The following is a 22,326-nucleotide window of genomic DNA, read 5'->3' on the forward strand; positions in this document are numbered from 1 at the left end:
TAAACTCCGCCTTTAATTAAAAGGATTACTCTAGAAAAAACTGACCCTGTTCTGTCTAGTGAAGGGCCTGAATGTTCCTTTCTGTATATTAGGGCAGCGGTAAACAACCTTCAGCCCTCCAACTGTTCTGAAACTACAATTCTCAGCATGCCCTAACAGCCTTTTGCTGGTATACATAAGCCAGGGCATGCTGGGAGTTGTAGTTTAATCACATCTGGAGTGCCGACGGTTGCTGACCCCTATATTAGGGTATTGCATAAATAGGAATTGCCTAATGTAATATTCCGGAATTGCTCTATATAATCTTCATTTTATCCAACAAATGTTGTTTGTACAAAACCTTAAAGGGACAATACGCAGATAAGACTCAGCTTCTAAAGTGCAGCTAGTCGGATTACATGTTAATATTATTCACTGATCTCAGAACTGGATATGCAAGATAAACTAGTGATCATGGGGGGCGGGGATTTCTCTGATTTGGATGTCCGTAATTGAATTAAATCTATATTTAAGGTACTTTTACACCGGCCAGTACAACGAGCGCCGATCAATAGGTCAGCTCGTTGATCGGTGCTAGTTTTCTCTTTTCACAGGGAGATGTGTTGCCCACAATGATAATATTTTGGGCAGTTAAAACCATACAATCAGCCGATGAACGAGCTCGTTGATCGTTGTCCTCTTTACACAGGGCAATTATCGGGAACGAGCGTTCTATGAAAGTTCATTTGTCCGATAATTGTCCGGTGTAAAAGGGCTTTTAGCCTCTCCTTTTACCTTGAAATAACTGATAACATGGAACAATAGATCATTTCTGATATACTTTCTTTCAATTCTTCACCATTTTCAATATCTGTTGTCAGTAAACAGAGTACAGCCGAGATTTTGCTTTGATTGTATCTGATACGCTCTATCTGCACTGATACATTGAAGCAGTTCGCTATATGGACAGCAGAGGGATTTTGCACTGTTGTGTTTTGCTGGGAGAAGATTCTCTAGACTGGATACAATTGTAGCAAATTCTCAACTGTGAGAATTATCAGTTAAGTACGGGTTTTCAGGCCTTGGGTCTAAACAAATGTTCTCATTCACTGACAGCAAGCAGAGATCTTGACTGGTGAGACATTTAAGCACAAGTAAGAAAGTTGCGTAACTTTTCCTTTTACAATTATTAAGCTTTATATACATGCCTAAGTAGGCCACATTATTTCCAAAAAGGATCCATCACCTCTCCTGACATGTCTGTTTTACAAAATAATTATATTCCCCATAAAATAACAATTCTGGAGCATATGTTCTAAGAGCTGTGTTCTGCCGTTGCTCTGTTGTTCCTCCTAGAAATGTATGAATAAATTGATAACTGGGTGTTACCATTTTGGGGTTGTGCCCCTCACACTCAAACACTGTCCAATCAGTGCTTACAATCTCACTGTGTAGGGACACGCCCCTTTGATAAGGGGAATGGTAACACCCAGTTTTTAATTTATTCCTACATTTGTAGGAGGAATAATAGAGGAACGGCACAACACAAAGTTCTAGGAAAAGATGCTCCAGAATTGTGATTTTATGGCGAAAACAAGTATTTACTAAAACAGAGATGTCCGGAGAGGTGACGGTCCCTTTAACAGGTGGAGCAGCAACTGGTCCCTTCGGGATTACCTGCTTTGTGGGCCAGTATTGTTACCCCATCTCTAGCCACAATTATATGCTGTGAACTGGATTATGGTGATGTCAGTGGATTAGGATTTTCTAAAGCTACAGGCTGCTACCAAATTCTGTACTTGAGCCCAGATATGGACTTGGCTGTGACAGGGCATCATCTGGAGAAAGCGGCTTGATGTCTGGAGGACAGACGACCCCATGGTGAACTCTTCCTGTCACTTGTCATACACGAGGACTTATCTTTCACTGATAAGCTTCCAGCACAGCTGAAGAGGGGAGAATGATGGCAGTGTACGTCATATGAATACATGAGTAGTATGTGAACGGGTTGACACAGCATAAGAGATGGGGACTGGGTACTCGTAATGCAGTTCAGCAAAAAGTGGCCCTTCCAAAACAGCTGATCGGCAGGAGTGCCTGGAGCCAGACCCCGACTGATCACGGAGGATAGGCCATCAATTTCTTAGGACTGGAAAAACCCTTTAACTCCTGATCCTATTTTCTTGGTTATAATGCTTGTATTTTATTACTTAATCAAGACTGCCCCCTAGTGGAACTAAAGGTAAAATACTTAATATTTTCACTACACACTATCTGGGTTTGATACTTCGTTCCAGTACCTCTCCATGCTCTGGCAAGTGGCATCGCTCAGCAGCCTGTGCCTCTCCTATTAGTTCATATCATTCTTTATAAAACCTTGCCCCTTCCATCTGTCTAGTGTCTGATGCAGCAGAGCGGAGTTTGTCATGTGGTTAAATCTATAGTAATATCATGTGTGTTATCAGTTGTTTCCAAAGGACTGCTGGCAAAAATGATCTTTACTACATACGACCAGACATTGGAGCCCTCAGCTGTAGCATCTGTGATATGAGGAGTTGTCTGGAGCAGTCCCCACACTGCACAGCTGCTTGTAACGTGGTGGGGGCACTATGGTCACCGGTGACTCTTTCCCTGTGGCTCCTCAGACCTGGTGCCCCTCACCAAACAGCTCCTCCTATCTCAGCTTCCTAGACCCCTGTGAGTGCGACATGGGGAAATACCGAACATTACTCCCGCCATGTTTTGTTGCAGCAGTTCATGATTTTGCCATGTCGATGTGATTCACACATTACTTTTACTTGTGTTGCAGACTCACAAGTTGGACTACACCGCTCATTATCTTCGTCTGAAATTCTTAATTGACAACCAACCTCGGCACTATATTCCGAAACATGAAGAGGAGATCTATGAGCTGGTAATATCCCCCCCCCCCTCTTCTTTTATAACGTTTTTAACATTGCGATAGTCCCCTGATGATGAACTGATTGCGGGGTCTACCTCTGCTAAGACTTTCCCCATGATCGGCTTTTTCATTGGGGGAAAGCGGCTAGAAAATGAATGGGGTGGTCCAATTTAGAAAACCCATTTTCATATACCCTATTAGGGAATTCCAGGTCCTCTGGTCAAGAGATGAAGATCCTGAATAGAGTGAAGAGTAGTTACAAAGAGCGTCCCTCGCTCTGGAGGACCTGTCCAGTCCTGCTTACATAGACAACCCATTGATATGAATGAGCACTGTGTATTGCTTAACTTCCCTTGTGGTGGCGCTGCAGGGAAATTGAATACTTTCTGCCAGGTCTAACCACTGATTACTGCTGATCGCTGCAGGTTCCAACAGGGGGATCAGCTTTTTGCCGAGGGACCATTCTAATAAGTAGGGATTGGCCAAAGCGGAGAACCCCTTTAATCATTACACAATGTTTATTGAGATGAATGAACCATATATGTAATCCTTTTGCTCTGGTGGATGGGGGGAGTGCTCCTCTAATAGGGTATACAGATAGAGGATGTCTGCTGGTTCCACATGGCCCAATAACTTGTGTAAAGAAACAACGTATAGGAAAGATATATCAAAAACTGTGCATGGAAAAAGTAAAGCAGTTGCAACAAAGCAACCAATCACATTCCAGCTCTTATTTTTAAAAATAATATTGGAAAATGAACCATAACCTGATTGGTTGAAATCGGCAAGTACTTTTTTCCCCCCAATTTTGGATACCTCTCTCCCCCGCTATGTTCTATCCATCTGTTCATGATCACTTGAATAGCGGTAATATATCTGCATTGTTTTTGCTCCCGTGATTCCTCTGTCCGCCCCACTATTCTCATGGCGTTTTTTTCACCGAGGGATCGGGAATGTAGTCATAGAAATAATGTGGCTGTAAACGCTGTTTATAACACCGGACGTGTGTCTGTTTAAGTGGTATGGCAGGTATTATTATTCCCTGGGCTGCTGTTCTTCTTGTTTGCTCACCTGCTCTTCCCCGGAGGTCGCCTCCTGCAGGTGTGTGTGTGACTTGCGGAGTCATCTGCCAGGTCACAGCAAATAATGGCACCCAGTACAAGCAGAGCTTCTGTCCATTGTCTGAGGAGGAAGGTCTTGAACTTTGGACGTCTCGGCTCTGAGGGGGCCCATTTGGGTGACTTTTTTGCTTAGTTACAGATTCTTGGGCCGCCTTCACTCTGACTGGCCGCATGTCATTTACTGATGAATAAAAAAAAAAATAATCTCTAAAATTGAAATTCATGTTTTTTTCTTCCATTGTTTCAGCTTTATAAGGAAATCGAAATTTGTCCAAAATGCATGAAATATATAAAGCTTGAAAGGATCAAGCCTTCCGATAACTTTGGTAAGTTGATTGGCTCAATCGTAATATTTCCAAATATTTTTTTCTGTATTTTTTATTTTATCGTCGTCTGTCAGCTGAATGTTGTAGTGAAGAAGGAGACAGAAACGACACCATATAGGGCCGGGTCAGAAACCATTGATGCACCTTTGAAAAAAAAAAAAAAAAAAATCTAATATAGATATTGTAACTGGGGATTTGCGAGCCTGGCCTTACACAGTACTTGAAATTTTGCTTTCCTTGGCAGTTATGACAGTGCCCCCCCCTCCCCTCTAGTAGTAAAAATGGTGTCCCTTACTATCCCTTCCTGTTGTCAGAGTACATCCTCCTACTTCCCCAGTAGTCTCATCAGGCAACCTTTCCTCCCTAATAGTCACAGCGGGTCCCCACTACTTACCTATTAGTCACAGCAGGCACCCCCTATTTACCTACTAGTCACAGGAGGCACCCCCTGTTTCCCTAGCAGTCGCAGGAGGCGCCCCCGGGTTTCCCTAGCAGTCGCAGGAGGCGCCCCTGGGTTTCCCTAGCAGTCGCAGGAGGCGCCCCCGGTTTCCCTAGCAAACGGACGGCTATGGATGTGTAGCCACCCATAATTACGGAAGCGTTGCTAGGCGGCGCCACGTTTGCAGAAGTTGCACATCATTTGTAGTTTTCGTATTCTTTTTGCTGCTCCGTATCTGCATTACGGGTACACTATGGACCGTATGTGCGGATAAGTTGCTGATTACTACTGATCCGTATTCACAGACATTATTTACGGATGGATGAAAATACAGTCGTGTGCATGTGGCCTTACCCAATAGTTACAGTATGCACCCCTCTAAGTTTCCCCTCAAGTTACACCCAAATCTGCCATCATTCTCTGTTTAGTAGTCCCCATGACAATTAAAATGTGGACGAGTGACAGGCTGATCGTCTGCTAGTCCGGCATCTCACAAATTCAGTGGATGGTCTCGAAAATAATTTTCTCACCTGCCCCAAGCTGTTGAGTGCTAAGGGGAATATCACACATTGTGTTCTATATAAGGAGAACGTGTGTGGGGGGGGGGACGACACTGGTTGTAGTGGGAAGGATGGGAATAGTGGAAGTTCACATAAAGGTCGATACTTTATTCAATTGAATAGAAACCATGTAAATTCCGCTATATAAGGAAAAATATTATGTATGTGCCGTGTTCTAGTGGAGCGTAAATATTTGATTGTTTTACATAAGTGAAGAAAACTTGTGCCACTACTCATACAGGCAATCCCAGTGTAACCGGCTAATGTGGCGCCTGCAGGGACTACTACTAGTCTGACTTCTGCCCAGTGACTGCTTCAACCTCCTGTCTGCTCCGTATAAATGAATGTAGTGGAAATGATGGTTTCTGTAGTATGTGCGGAGGACTGTAGACGTGATAATCTCATCATATTTAAAAAAAATAATGACACTGTGATGATAAAATTTCATTTAATTATGGATTTAATTTATTCACTGCAAATTAAACTTGTCAATGTCAAAGTTTTAGAGAAGTACACCACTGCCACCTGGTGGAGGACCTGCTAACTTCACTCGGTTGACTGTAGCCAAAACATTTCTAGCTGTTTTAGGCCCACGTCAAGTCTATCTGGTATTCATACTTTACAAGCCTTGTATATTCTTTATTTTCCCATATAGTGTAGGATTAAGGGAGTGCACGGTTTAATGGATTGTATAATAAATCTGAATCATTGCGTAATGAAAATGTGTGCACCTTTGTAATTCAGCCCTGTTTTCAGGATCTGTGCATGCCTTCAGTGAATGGCGTAATAAGACAACCCCTTTCCATATTACACCCTTTTAGGAGAACTAAACCTAATGTCTCCATTTGCTGTGTAGTTGAATGCAGTCTGTTATTCGCTGTTATCAGCTATTTCAATATGAGGAGAGACCTATATAACATACTCCAATAGGGTGACTGACAGTCCAGATAACACCCTGCCCCCGTGATCAGCACTTTATCTGGCATATCGCTAGTGCTGTGTGAGTGCGAGTACCAGCTTGTTATATGATGTTGCTCTTTTTTAAGCTGCAGACTAAGGCCCCATGCACATGACCGTAAAAAAAACTCCGTAATTGTGGAGCGCAATACGGTCCGCAATTACGGACCCACCCGGTTCAATTAGCCACGGACACCTTTCCGTATCGCTACGGAAGGGTGTCCGTGCTGTAGAACCGTGCCGGGAAATATGGAGCATGTCCTACTTTTCTGATTTTACGGGCCGTGCTCCCATACTTTGCCTTGCCCGCAATCATGGGCCGTGATTATGGGCACAGCCTAAGGCCCCATGCACACGACCGTAAAAAAACTCTGTAATTGCAGACCGCAATATGGTCCGCAATTACCTACAAGCCTGATTCTATTGGCTGCGGACACCTTTCCGTATCGCTACGGAGGGGTGTCCATGCCGTAGAACCGTGCCGGGAATTATGGAGCATGTCCTACTTTTCGTTTTTTGAGGGCCGTGCTCCCATACTTACGGAAAGGTGTCCGCGACCAGTAGAACCGGGCGGGTCCGCAATTGTGGACCGTATTACGGTCTGCAATTATGGAGATTTTTTACGGTCGCGTGCATATGGGGCCTTAATGTTTTATGTTACTTCTATATGACTTAAAGCGTCACTGTCGTTTTAGAAATACATTGGTAATACAGGTCTCCAGGAAAGCTGAGACGAGCCAAAGGGGCACAATGCTCATTAGCCCCTTAGGTCTATGCATTGTTAGGGGGTCTCTGCACCTCGTCCCCATCAATCACAACTTCTGATCTGTATCTCTGACTTCCCAGAATTGTTTGAAAATGACAGTGACCTTGTAAGGCTACGTTCAAACATAGTGGAATTGCTACGGATTACGGGTAGAAAATATGCAGCGTATTACGGTAGTAGCAAAGTGGATACGATTTTACCAAATTTCATCCAGTCGCTGCCTAAAATTTCCTTGTAGAAATCTTCATTGGTGTGGACTTTGCTGTGAATCTGCAAGTCAAGGGAATAAAGTTTGAATGTTAAAAAAAACAAAAAAACCAGGAGGATTAGTGCACAGAGACCAGCTGGGGGACCAGGGATACATGGTTACGGGAGCGCCAAGTGAGGTGAAAATCATCACCAATTTGTTTTTTGGCGTTTTTTTCTCCGATCTTTGGGTCAAATTTACTGCAGCAAGTCCGACCAATGTAGACGTACCCTAAAGGGGATCTTCAGAAAATGTCACACATGTCATAAAAGTTAGAATGTTATTGGTCATGCAGCTCGGTCAACACTGAACCTGAGAACAAGCCAGTCCCCGGTTTCATCGGAGAGATGGTGGAATGTGTGGTCATTCTCCATTTAAATTAATCGTAGTCCCAAAAAGTGGAAAAAACTAGACGTGAACTTCCACCTCTGTCCTGAAGCAGGAAGGGAATATTCCCAAGATTAGTGGGACTTCTATCAGCTGGCCCTATGGCTCTCCGAGCATGCTGAGAGTTGTAGTTGCATAACAAGAGAACCACTGATTTAATTCCTAACAGCTGTGTGTGCATGGAATCCAAGGCTGCGTACATTGGGCTTTACTTCTGTTCTGTGTCTGGTCTTTTCTAGGGTTCTCTCTGTGCTCAGTGGAAGAAGAAGGCAGACCTCATCTATATATCAATAATGTCAGGGAGACTGGCTTGGCTTTTAAGAAAGGTAAGTGGCATTTTGGGGTAATCCGGGTGCACTATCTGGACATATTAGCAAGGAAATGCAATTACTTTGCTGATCATAGTGACATGTCAGACGTTTGGATCCGTGGGGGTCCGAGTACTGAGACCCCACCGATCACTAAAACGAAGCGGCAGAAGAGCTCGGGTGAGCGCTCAGCTGCTTAGTTTCTGTTCGACTTTTTCTGTACGGGCTCATAGACTTCCTTTCGAGTCCGTACACTGCTACGTTCATTTCCCGAAAAAGCCAAACAGAAACAAAGTGGCTCAGCGTTTTAGCAATTGGTGGGGGTCTCAGTGATTTGACCCCCACCAATCAAAACGTCTGACCTATTACTATGACATGTCAGAAGTTTGAACGTTTAGTTACTCTTTAAGTAACATCATGTCTTACACTCTAGTCACTCCCAGAGCTGCATTCAGAAATCCTGTTGATGGCTGTAGACCGGGGCGGACATATCATATGTGCAACTGCACAGCGGCCCAGTGGGTAGTAGGGTCCACTGCTACCTTAAAATCGTCTTCCTGCTGTTAGATTGCATGTAGAGCGCGCCCCTGGCTGTAGAGCGCATGGTTTCTTCTTTAGGTTCTCTACAGAACAATATCCTCTGCTGTGAAGCATTGTGGGAAATGTAGTGTACAATTTAGCAGAGTGATGGTAGTTTCCAGACCGTCAGCAGAAGAATTGTGAATGGGACATGATGTGGCTCTAGAGCAAAGCGAGATGAGCAAAATGAAATATTTCCAAAGTACCTGCTGAAATCAGTTGCTTTTTGTGTCTTTCACGCTGCCTTAAGGTCCGTTCTCATCCAGAGCTGCATTCATTGTTCTGGAGGTTCCTGAGCTCACATCATCAAGCAATACCTGCTGGTTCATTATCTGTGCACTGCTTCTGATTTGCATTGTGGGAAGTGTAGACTTTACAGTAATCCAATGTAGAAAAATCTAACACTGCCCATAGACCATCTTGGCTGATTTCAACAAGATTCATGAATTTAATATCTGATGACTGGACCCCCCTATAGCAACTACATGCTTATTTGGCCAATTGTAACCTGCTTCATTATGTGAGTAGTGGGATCTTGGCTGTCGACTAGGGACCGAAAATAAACGGAGAGGTGGCAGCGCATGTGCACGGCTCTCTCCATTTACTTCTATGAGATTATATAAAGAGCCGAGCAAATGGACTCGGCTACTACTGTAACTCCCATAGAAATGAATGGAGAGCCCCCCCATTCTGGAGATAGATGCGGGTCCCAGAGTTGGGACCTGCATCTATCAGTCCAGTGGATGAATGTCCCTTTAGCGAAGGACTTAGATGTTTATGTTTTCCACCCCCTATTCTGCACCCTTAAGGTATGTTCACACGGCTTATTTTCAGCTGAAAAACGGAAGCTGAACGCCCCCAAACATCTGCCCATTGATTTCAATGGGAAAAACGGTGTTTCGTTCCGACGGGGCATTATTGTATGCGGCCGCTTGAAAAAACGGTGCGTGTCACTTCTTGAGCTGTTTTTGGAGCCGTTTTTCATTGTCAATAGAAAAACGGCTCCAACAACGGTCGCAAAAAAACGCATCCAAAAAAGTTTCATGCTTAAACAGCTGAAAATCAGAGGCTGTTTTCCCTTAAAAACAGCTCGGTATGTTACAGCCATTTTTAGTTTTGCATGTGAACATACCCTTACTAGTAGCCTAGGATAATCCGTAAAATATTACCACCTGCCACCCCATTAATAAAACATTTTTGGGACCTCATCTTTCCAATGCAGTCGCTGTATTTCCAGTTTCTTGCTCCCCCTTGCTGCGTTGCAGTACTGAACATCATAACGTAACGACGCATTTTTGCGCTGTATTAATGTGCTTATAATACCGCTTCACACAAGAAGCGGGGCACACATGGAGAAGGTGACCCCTGCTTCTAGCACACAGAGTTGCTGCAAATAAGGTGTCACCGCTCCACCATGTAAATCGTGACCTAGTGGCAAAATAAACAGACTGGTGCCGAGTATAAACCTAAAGATTTTTTTTTTACATAATTTATATCAATGGTGAGTATGTCCATAGTATGAGCGCTTTAACTCTTTCGCTGCCAGTGGTTTTGGTACAATTTTCACACTATAATTCAGATAAAACCTGATTTTCTGCAACGGATTTCATTGCAGAAAATCCAAAGCATAAAGCCTCATACACACAGCCGTGCCCGTAAACCACGGCCTGCAATTGCGAGCACGGCCGGCCACGGGCCGCATTTTCAGGCCGCGCTCCCATACGAAGTATGACAGCATGGCCCGTAAAAAACAAAAAGTAGGACGTGTTCCATAATTCCCGGCACGGTTCAATGGCCCGGACACCTATCTGTAGCGATACGGAAAGGTGTCTGCGGCCAATAGAATTGGGCGGGTCCGTAATTGCGTTTGATGTTGTGGTATCGCTGCTTTTGCATTGCGGCTTTCACCCATTAAATTCAAATTCAAATAGCTGAAGTTGCGATTTTTTTTACGGCGGAATAGCTTCGATTACGCTGCAAAAATCGCAACTCAGATAAAAAATAAAGTTTACACTACTCCGTCTATGCCGGTTTCCAGGGATGACTTTTCATTCCATGTGACTGCTGCAGCCAATCACAGGCTTCAGCAGTCCCATGGGATGAAACGTCATCCCAGGAGCCCGGACTCCTCAGACAATGGAGGGACACGTCGCAATGACTACGGCCCAGGGTAAGTATGACTTACCTGCGAGGTCCAGGGCGGATATTCTGGGTACTTTTATGTAGCGTATCTGCCCTGTGTGCACATGGCTATACTGGGGGAGAGATGACCTAATCAGGCTGTGATGCCCCCCCCCCCCCTTACACGTACATCCTGCTCACTGACCTCAAACGTTCTGCGCTTCAATTATTGCACCTATCCCTTATATTCTACTTGGGACAATCATTTAAATTCATTTAGTATTATATACATCCTAGACATTGGAAGCGTTAATGTACGGTATTATATAAGCTCCGCTAAGTTGCTAGTGGTGTCTGTCACCAAACTGTTGACTGTTTTCAGTACCAACTAAGTGGATTATGAATGTAGCTCTGAAGTATAATACCGGCTGTAATGAAGTATAAGAAAAGTAATCTAATATAAGTACAAAGTTACTCGACTTTTTATATAGATTATTCCTATATACAAATAGTAATATTGTGAGCATATCATTCAATCACAGGCGCTTCTACAATAGAGCGTGGCATTATAAAGGCTATGCACATCTATTTCCATACAGGAGAGAGTAAATGTACGGTTACACAAGCAGATATTGGTATTGGCGATCACCGATACAATCACTGTAAGCGAACCTAACCGCGAATACAGACAAGCATTTACACAAAACGTCATTGTCTAAATAGTCGTTCTAAATTCAGTCACTTCACCTATTTTCGTGCTCACTCAGTCGTGTTAAGGCCCTATTACACCGGCCGATTTTGGCCGATGCAGCGAGCGCTGATCAACGATACATTGTTGATCGGCGCTCGTTTGCTCCTGTCACAATGACCTATGTATGGGGACGAGCGTTCGTTGCTCCGATCACTCGTGCCCATACATTATTATCATTTCGGCATCGCGTCTCCCTGTTTACACAGGTGATGGATGTGCTGACGACAACGATTATATTTAAAGGGAATGTGTCGCTAAAAATGTGTGCTTTTTTTTTAGTTAAACAGTAAGTGATTACACATTGTTTTCATTTTTTCACAAGTCAGGAAATATTATAAATTAGATTCTAATTTATAACATTTCCATGTGCTGGCCACTAGAGGGAGCAGTTCCCAAAATTGTAGCATGGTCACTGTGGCAAAGCAACCTCATTGATTTATGCTGCAAATTTGGGGTGGACACACTCTCCTCTAGTGTCCTCACACAATCCCCCCACCCTTCTTCTGGCTAGTGCCAGGAGAAGGAAGGGTTTGAATGTCTTCAAACCTCCTACACTGTGTGCTGCCATTTTCTGAGCGACTGCACAGTGTAAGAGGATTAGATACAGGTCTCAGCAGACAGTATCACACATCACATACACGAACATGAATTACCTGCTCCTGCCGCCGTCTATACTATACGATCAGCCGATCAAGCGTTTGCTCGTTCATCTGCTGATCGCTGACCTGTTTACACAGGTCAATCATCTATGAACGCTCGTCTGCACGATAATCGCCCAGTGTAAAACCCCCTTTAGAATCTGACTAGTTTTCTGCTCGTATAAATGTGCCTTAAAATGAAAGTTTATTACACAACTACTGATGGGAGCCAAGAATATTTCATGCTGTACAGGAAGAATAACATAACAAAGACTATCGCTTGGCACTTTCCATCTGTCCCATTGTTAGCAGGGTGTGATAATGTGAGGATCTGACAAGTCTGTTTGAGATTCTTCCTCTCTCATTATCATGAAACAAAATTACTTGAGAGTTTGCCAAAGAAAATACATTAACTACAGTGGAAGTTTATGGTAGAAGAGAAACAAATTAGAGAGAATTAACTGATTCTCCCGACTCCTTTCTTTCGGGGACCAAATCCAAAAAGAGATATGCCAAAAATAACCACGGAGATGGAAATGTATTACCTAATTTTTACTTTTCTTAAGTTAATGGGACTTTTCAGATCTGATCCCGTAGTCTTCTTCAATCCCAGTGATATCATGGACAGCGCGGAAATTAAGATGGTGGCCTGATGTAACCTTCAGTTTCTTGCACACTTTGAAAATCCTTTTTTGTTACAAAGATTGCCTGATCAGTGTCCCATTTCTAGTACCCACAGCGATCATCTGTAACCTGGCAGCAAGTGTTTAATTCCCCTGCAGTGCCACCACAGGGGAAATTAAGCATTACACAATGCCTATTGAAATCAATGGGTTGTCCATGTAATGCTTAGACATGTTGGGTCCTCCAGAGTGAGAGACTGTTTTGTAGCCGTTTAACAGAGGAGCGTCCTAAATGGGGGGGGGGGGGGCTACTTTATTAACTGAGAATCTGTTAATCGAGTACTTAAAAATGTTATGATGTACTGCTATTAGTTGGGGAAATTCCTCACATAAAGCATTGAGGCGGTTTGCCCATTCTTCCATTAAACCTTGTCTATACAGCCGGCCGTAGATATTAGAATATAGTCATTAAAGGGGTTGTCTGGGCATGGGGTACCTTTTCATACTGATGACCTATCCGTTTATAATCGGTGGGGGTCCGACACCCAGACCCCGCACCGATCATCTGTTCAGGCTGCCTCCGGCACAGGGAGTTATACAGTGCTTTGTGCCGGTTGCAGAATGGTCCGTACGCTGTATAGCGACTGTGCTGGCTAACTGCAGCTCTGCTCTTATTTGAGTACCAGCAGAGCTGCAGTGTTGCAGCACGGCCGCTATATGGTGTATGGAGTAATCTATTTCTGGCACCGACCAAAACTTGCGGTGCATGAAGCAGCATGAACAGCTGATCGGTGCGGGGTCCGGGTGTTAGACCCCCACCGATCATATACTGATGACCCATCCTGTGGATAGGTCACCAGTATGAAAACTGCCCCATTCCCAGACAACCCATTTGATGCTATGTACACCTTTTGAGGGGCATATATATTATATATTATACAGAGCAGCTGTATCTTTCGCTATGACCTGAATCCATCAGTCCCGCGGACCTGATGGGTTCAGTTTCAGCGGGTCCTGCGTGTACAGCTGTAATCTATCACATCTAAGTTATGAAGTTATATGTGATGGATAATAGGTGGATGACACGCAGGACCCGCTGACACCGAACCCGTCAGTTCGCGGTCCTGATGGGAGCAGGATTTAGCACTACAAAAAGCTCCTCTGTACAGAGGATACAGAGCAGCTTTATCTAAAAGAGTAAAACTAATTTTTAATAAATACTAATTAAAAAGTTACACCAAACACAATGACTGACCTGTTTATTAAAAAAATGGCCAACAAAGGTTTACATAGCCTTTTAAGCAGACTCCTTCACAACATTCCAAAATGCTATCCGCTATTGACGTCTGCTAAATTCATGTGTTGGCTCCAAACATACAGACGTGTACAATGTTTAAAGGGGTTGTCTGAGATGAAAAAATAAAGGTCTGGTCCCCCCTCCTGAAACAGCGCCACCCTAATCATTTGGCTGTGTCTGGTATTACAGCTCATCTCCATTGACTTGAATGTAACAATTATTTCTTTTTTCAGGTCTCAAAATAGGAGATGAAGTGATGGAGGTGAACTCGGCAACAGCCCGGGATCTGAATTCTGCTATGCTGAAACACATTCTGGCCAAACCTTTATTGTGCCTTACTGTCCGCACCTGCCCTGATCTGGATGAGAATCAGTCACTGACAGAGGCACCTCCTCGCCGGTCAGAGGCAGACTGCAATGACTACAGCCTCTTCACCAGTAGTCGAGGTAAGTAATGCTCTGATACCTTCCCCAGGGATTTTCCCAAACCTTAGAGCACAAGTTATTCTAGAATAGAATTTATCAATATAGTGCTTTCCATCGCCCCCTAGAGGGTATCCGCTATTTGCATTACTGTACATACCATTTTAGTAGTAATAGTCTTGTACATTAGATTTAGGTCGCACTTTGCAGTTTAAAATATCAACTTCTGTTGTCATGTCTTGGTAAATTTACTGCGTTTCAAATCTCACTGTGAATTAGATCTGTAACAGGTGGGGGCGCTGTTGCATTGGTGTCTATGTAAAGGAATTGATCCTGTGGGTGGTGATCAATGGTACTGCAGGTAACAGAGTACAGGTTTTGAAGGTAGCAGTCTGCAGGAAGGGGGAACCCCTATCATGTAAATGCATATTGGCACCTATTTAATGAAAACACATATTGTAAATGAATAGTGGGTTATATCACAATTTTTGGAGGATGTGTCTTTAGTAGATTTTTGCATTTCAGATTTCATCCTTTAAAGTGTGTCCATCACCTATTTTTAATGGTGGATCCGGTTATCTGCCTCCAGCTATATGGTAGAGGTTCTACCTTTCATTGTAATCCTTAGGCCGAATTCAGACAACCAGTAGTATACTATACCTAAATGGAGGACACCAAACTGTTCCCTAGAAGATCACTGGTAAATAACCCTTCATAGTGATGTACGGGCTCTATTGGGAACCGGGCCACAGGCCCATAGTAAGCATGGTGGTAACGGTGAACCCGCTGAATATGAAACACAACCTATAACTTGGAGTCTGACACACGAAAAGGTAAATTTAAAACAATGAAAGTTTATTGATCAAATTAAAATAAACACATATGTTCTGGTTGTCATCTCTATGTTTTAACATGTGTCACAGAGCAGCACTGTGTGAACAGGCTGAGCACACCTATGTCAAGTAACAATACATAATACAGAGGTGATATGCAAACAGCCACTGTGTATAAATACAAAGTGCTGGGAGATTAATGCATCAAAGATGTGTACACTTTGTCGTTTCTCTTCTTAATATATCTAGGACAGCAGTCCATGCACAGTTACAGAGAATAACAAGACATATATACACATCACAGTGTGTAAGAAAAAACTCTTACCCATCTCCCGGTTAATGTGACTGGCGTCCACCCCGACGCGCGTTTCGGCCCGGAAGCCTTCGTCTGGAGGTAGTGTCATAGCCCACTCTCCAGCCTTTTAAAGTTGCTCCCCACCAATCACCAGGTTTAAAGAACGACCATGTCTAGATCAGCTGTAAGAAACAGCTGTGAGCGCGGAAGCACGGGCCGGCCTGTCAACATCCGGGTCACGGACCCGGAAGCAGTGAGTGCAAAGAGCACATGTCCCACAACAGAGTCCGAGCCAGGACGCCGAGGGCCAGGCCGCGATGCCGCGCAGGCGCACAACACAAGAAAGACCCGTGTAGGGAATATCAGCAGTGTGTGCTACAACCACCAGGGGCGCGGAAGTCAAACAGAACAAGGTGCAGAGAGGATGCCCGTAGATCGATGAGGTATCTGTCCCTAACCTTTCCCTAAATAATTTAATACCACGAACGGAGAACAGAAATAAACCCCAGTAAAGTATGCATGATGATGTATTTTAAAAGAAATAAAAAGAAAAGAGATGAATGGATGAATGAGTACCACCCCAAGACGATTGTACTGATACAACACTACGCATCGTTGATGCATGCATCACCATCAATACAGGCAAATACACATATGCAGAGACACCAACCTAGAAATTTTTACTGAGTAGCAGGTATATTCACAAAGTGTATGTACATCAGTAAGTGCAAGATACATAAATAACAATGTAACAATAAATCGATACAATGTGAAAAACAACACTGACTATAAGAAAATATGTGGGATTGGTTAAGTTAATATATATTGTGTACACATTAGATAGATAACAATACCCCTATATATAAAATCATTACATGTATCTTTCCATGCATATAATATGTTTAAAAGTCATATCAATATAAATACATCCATATGTAAATGTAGTATATGTAAATGTAGTATATGTAAATGTAGTATATGTAAATGTAGTATATGTAAATGTAGTATATGTAAATCTAGTATACATTTCTATACCTGTTATCCACATATGCCTGTGAGTGTAACCAGCATAAGTGGAAAACAAGTGGTGTATGCAATATACAAATGGAAATAATAATAATAATGTATGCATGTGCACAACTATACACAAATTGAATATACAATACTATACACATGTTAAGTGTGCATGTGTGCTACATGAATAACCATTATTGAAAATGAACATTACTACATGATGGAGTATATTACCAACTGTGAAATACCAATGTGTTGTAACACCAGACAAGTGCCATTGTAATAGAAAAATAATAAAAACAGAAAAAATTGTGAAAACAAAATATATTAAGGCAAATAATAAATTCGCAGACTATGTGCATACAATACTAAATAGCCCCTAAACAGTGGATAAACCCTGTGAACGAAAATGTGTGAGTGTATGGAATGATTATGAAATCAAAATGAGTAGATCTATTGGTGAAGAGTTATGAAAAAAGTGTGTTGAATGGTGAGTGAATAATGATATATAGATCATAATAGATGAATAAATATACATGTGTTGAGTAGGGAATGAATCAATCTGAAAGTGATAAGGTGCAAAGTGAATGTCCATAAAAAATAGTGTACATTTGAACGAAAAAATTGTGATAATGGAAACAAAAAGTGACAATGTTGCAATATATATTACAACAGTGAATACATGTCATCTGCCCCAAAATAATTTTTTCTCGTGTATGTCTTTACATACTACATACATCAATTAAAATGCAATAAAAGGATGTTATGTACAAAATTACTACAATAAAAATTGCATGCATAGCTGCATGCGTGCCAAAGTGCACCTAGGTCACAAATGTAAAATATTTAGTATTTAGTACACCCAGTAACAAACTACAAATGGCAAAATATATAATAACAATACAACATGGGTGCATCCCAATGCACCAGATCGAGATACAGAACCACCCTGACGGGATAAGTGGTACAGGTGGATATCCCCTGGTGGACATAACCGTTGGATGGTGAGAGGGAGAAGTTGTCACAGGTTCAGGAGGTCAATCGAGTGTCAGATGACAGCAACTACACCATACCTAGATGGCAATCTAGAAAAACTAAAAGACAAACGTATGTTAAAAAATGGCCAATGCTGTACACATAACACATTTATTAAAAGCAACAACACCATGGAAAATCCTAACACCCTACAGGAACGCTGCAAACCCCAGGGTTTCATTCAGACCCCTCGGTTGAATTGTTTTAAGTTTCCAAATCCACTTGGATTCTACTCGCAATAATTTTTGCATTAAAGAGCCACCTCTCAAATCCAGCTCTACATGGACTGCTGTCCTAGATATATTAAGAAGAGAAACGACAAAGTGTACACATCTTTGATGCATTAGGCTATGTTCACACGGAGTATTTTGGGGGAGGAATATCTGCCTCAAAATTCCGTTTGGAACTTTGAGGCAGATATTTCTCTCCCTGCACGCCGATTTTCGCGGCAATTATCGCGCCGTTTTTCGCCCGCGGCCATTGAGCGCCGCGGGCATAAAACAGCGAGAAATACACTTTCTCCTGCCTCCCATTGAAGTCAATGGGAGGTCGGAGGCGGAAGCGCCCGAAGATAGGGCATGTCGCTTCTTTTTCCCGCGAGGCAGTTTTACTGCTCGCGGGAAAAAGACGCCGACGCCTCCCATTGAAATCAATGGGAGGCGTTCTCGGGCCGTTTCTGCCGAGTTTTGCGACGCGGTTTCCGCGTCAAAAAACTCGGCAAAATACCCCAGGTGAACATAGCCTTAATCTCCCAGCACTTTGTATTTATACACAGTGGCTGTTTGCATATCACCTCTGTATTATGTATTGTTACTTGACATAGGTGTGCTCAGCCTGTTCACACAGTGCTGCTCTGTGACACATGTTCTGGTTGTCCATTTTTCCTTTGTGGTTATCATCTCTATGTTTTAACATATGTGTTTATTTTAATTTGATCAATAAACTTTCATTGTTTTAAATTTACCTTTTCGTGTGTCAGTAACCAGTAGTATACGTCCGTGTGGCGGCTGTTAAAAAAACGGTAGTCACACGGATGCATGTATTTCTATGGGGCCGTTCACATGGCCATTCTTTCAACGTACCTTGTGACGGATCAGTTGAAAAATAGAACATGTCCTATTTTCTTCGGTTTTCACGGATCCTTCGATAGACTCAAGACTAATAGATCCGTGAAAACGGGACCCGCACAGGTACAACTCGGACGTGAAAAACTGCCGTTTTGCACTTGTTCATGTGAATCTGGCCTAACAGACACAATGATCATCTTGGAGCTTAGGTTCATAGTAGACGGTAAAGTCTTTTGGTCCTTTCAAATAATAAAATTCAATTTGATTTCACCTCATGCGATACCTTTTTGCACAAACCAGATTCGTTTCATCCCAGTTCCCTGTCTTGGCGTCTCTGTAACGGAAAAGCGCGCTCTCCTCCACCTGGGCTATGGGTCATTCTGATAGGCGAAAAATTCTTGAGGCCTCCTAAAGCATAGATCGAGCCGGATCTTGGATCACAACAGGAAAGACATTAAGGGTCAGTTCACACAGAGTTTTTTTGACGCGGAACCCGTGTTGGAAAATGTGCCAAAAACGTCCGACAATGCCGACGTTTCTTCCCTGCGACATGCCCTATCTTCTGGCGTTTAGGCAGAGAAAGCGTATTTTGCGGTGTTTTTGCCCATCGTTGCTCAATGGCCACGGGGGAAAAAAGTGGAATTTTGAGGCAGAATTTTCTGCCTGCAAAAAACTCTGTGTGAACATACCCTTAGAGTTTTCAGCAGCCAGAGGAATTATAGGATATAGAGAGAAACAAAAGAAACACTAGATAGTTAGATGGATGTTTAGACCAGCAATTCCCCCCATTTTTTGAAAAATGTACAAGATAAAAACTTGCTTCATTGCATATTCCCTTTAGAAGAAGCTACTGTTCCTAATTCTCAGAGTGCTGTCTGACTAGTTTCGCCTATTCGTCAGGGACATTACTTAGAGGTTACAGCGTTCCAATAAAATGGCAGAAGAAAAATAACTTCCAGGTCAAAGTGCAAGAAATGTAAAATAGCACTCCAAAAAATAACAGGTAAAAGTGCCGATAATGGCTACAATAAAATAAAACCATTCCAGATACAGTTCTATATTTAACCCTTGTGGTGCCATTGTATTGAATTACTTTTGGATGGCATTCGATATATTCTCATATTATTTTTGGTGAAGAATGCGATTTATCTGCAGACCACGGGCGTGGTAATGGAGTCACAGAACTTTTCATGTGGGGAAACGTATACGTCTGTATTGAGCCTCCTGAAAAGTTAAAATGATGGGATGCTATATAGACGATGTATTATTATATGTGAGGGCGGGGAGCAGGGACTAGAAGGTTTTCTGAATTTCAGTGATTGGAGTGTGAACCTTGAAGGGGTTTTCCCAACGGGGACATGTATGACATGTCTACAGGATATGTTATAAATGTCAGATAGATGTGGGTCCCACCTCTGGGACTCGCACCTATCTCTATAGAACGGGGCCCACTGTTTCCTTTTTTATGGTCGGAATTCACCTGCCTCAGCTGCAACACAGAATGGGCTTTAGGGGCCCCGTTCTCGAGATAGGTGCGGCTCCCAGAGGTCGGACCCGTATCTATCGGACATTTCTGACATATCCTGTGGATATATCATAAATATCCCTGGTGGGGAAACCCCTTTAAGTGGAATATTAGAGTGAAATAGACTTTTTACATTTGACTATATTTGCACATGGGAAAAAAAGTGTACTAAAATGTTTTTGTTTTTTTTAAAATACGGAATGCAGCAGATGTACGTACGTGCGTTCAAAAGTGAAAAATGTTTTTGTTTTTTTATTTACCCTTGTGCAACGTTTCGGCCCTATATGATGAGCCTTTTTCAAGCTTGAAACCATCGAATTTGCATATAAATGGGTGCCAGCAAGTAGTCCAGATCCAAAGACCAAGTCGATATCCAAAAACAAATAAATCTTACAGCACTCTAATGAAGTAAATGAAAAAAAGTGTGGTTTATTCAAGCCAACATATAAAAAAGTGCGACGTTTGGTTGGACTGAAACGTCTCACTCTTTTGTATGTTGGCTTGAATAAACCATACTATGAACAAAGATTTTAGGGACCCATTTTAAAGAAAAGATTTTTGAAGAGGAATTCCCCGGGTCGTTGGTTTTGTCCTGTCGGAGGCGTTGTCCTGTCGGAGGCGTTGTCCTGTCGGAGGCGTTGTCCTGTCGGAGGCGTTGTCCTGTCGGAGGCGTTGTCCTGTCGGAGGCGTTGTCCTGTCGATCTTCCTACATAGGTAGGAAGACTAAATAAAGTGGATAACTGGGGCGAGAAGAAGTTCTAAAGAATCACAAGAAAGCCGACTAGTCGCTAGACATTTATAAGGGGGACCACTGTAGAAACGGGTATGTGGTCTCCAAAATAAGTGACATTTTATTAGAACAAGGTATCTACAATAGTTTCAGGCTTCCTTCGAAAGTGGATTTAAACGGCAAATCCATCCTGTGTTTTTATACAGAGTTATTCATGGATAAATATGACCGTATGGGAGAATTACTATATCTGCTAAAAAAACGCTCCCACAGGAATTGGGGGGCCCCCATGAACAGCAAATACAGTGATACACCCCCACCCAGGTATCTAAAAGCTGGATAACCTGTGAACATACAGCGATCAGCCATAACAATAAACCACTGACAGGTGAAGTGAATAACATTGATTATCTGGCTACAACGGCGCCTGTCATGGGGTGGGATATACAATACCCCAACAAATTAAGGTAACATTTAAGCATCACGGTATAACCCCAGGTCAATTTAACTTCGGGGATATCAATCTGTGTAGGAAGAACAAGCGATTGGGAATACATTTCACCTGCTTGCTTTGGTGCAAATGAAAGTGACAACCGGTGCACAGGAGAGGCATGAGCAAGGCAACCTTCAAAAATGGATTGGTTTTGTAGGTGGCAGCCACAGACTTTTCCTCTCTCCTTATTCTTCTCTAGTTTTGCTAGTGTCCTTGTCACCACTGGTAGCATGAGGTGGTCCCTGCAGTCCCTTTAGGATGCACAAGTAGTCCAGCGCCTCCCGGATAGCACATCCATACATTTAGTCGCAAGAAGGTTTGCTGTGTCTCCCAGCACAATCTCAAGAGCTTGGAATAGATACCAGGACGCGGGCTGTTACACGAGGAGAGCCGGACAGGGCTGTAGAAAGGCATTAACCCATCAGCAGGACCGGTGTCTGCTCCTTTGTGCAAGGAAAAACAGCAGAAGCGCTGCCAGAGCCCTACAAAATGACCTCCAGCAGGCTACCGGTGTGCTTGTTTCTGACCAAACTGTTAGAAACATACTCCATGAGGGCCTGACTTGCTCACAGACCAGCATTTGGCATTCACGAGGGAACACCAGAATTGGCAGGTCCGCCATTGGCAGGTTCACACTGAGCACGTGTGACAGTCGTGGAAGAGTTTGGAGACGCCATAGTGAAAGTTATACTGCCTGCTACATCATCCAGCATGACCGGTTTGGCGGTGAGTCCGTGAGGGTCTGAGTTGGCACATCCTTGGAGGTTCGCACAAACCTAAATGCGTGCCTGCTGTTCGGTATCGTGTTGAAATTCTCCGAGCCATTGTCACTACCTTACGCTAATGCAGAGGGCCCTGGGTTCCTACTAATGCAGGACAATTCCCGGTCCGAGAGTGTAGCAGTTTATGGA

The 22,326-nt window shown here is 43.1% G+C and overlaps 1 protein-coding gene across 8 annotated transcripts in view; it reads left to right on the forward strand.

Moving 5' to 3' along the window:
* TIAM1 (TIAM Rac1 associated GEF 1) overlaps positions 1–22,326 on the forward strand; it is a 291,994-nt gene that overhangs the window by 222,803 nt on the left and 46,865 nt on the right. For all 8 annotated transcript variants that reach the window (XM_075854541.1, XM_075854544.1, XM_075854548.1 and 5 more), the window contains 4 exons: positions 2,789–2,893; positions 4,250–4,328; positions 7,924–8,010; positions 14,235–14,447. In XM_075854541.1, the coding sequence (XP_075710656.1) occupies positions 2,789–2,893; positions 4,250–4,328; positions 7,924–8,010; positions 14,235–14,447 (484 nt within the window). The remainder of the gene's footprint in view (positions 1–2,788; positions 2,894–4,249; positions 4,329–7,923; positions 8,011–14,234; positions 14,448–22,326) is intronic.

Source organism: Rhinoderma darwinii, chromosome 2 (genome assembly GCF_050947455.1).
Source record: "Rhinoderma darwinii isolate aRhiDar2 chromosome 2, aRhiDar2.hap1, whole genome shotgun sequence".
NCBI lineage: Eukaryota > Metazoa > Chordata > Amphibia > Anura > Rhinodermatidae > Rhinoderma > Rhinoderma darwinii.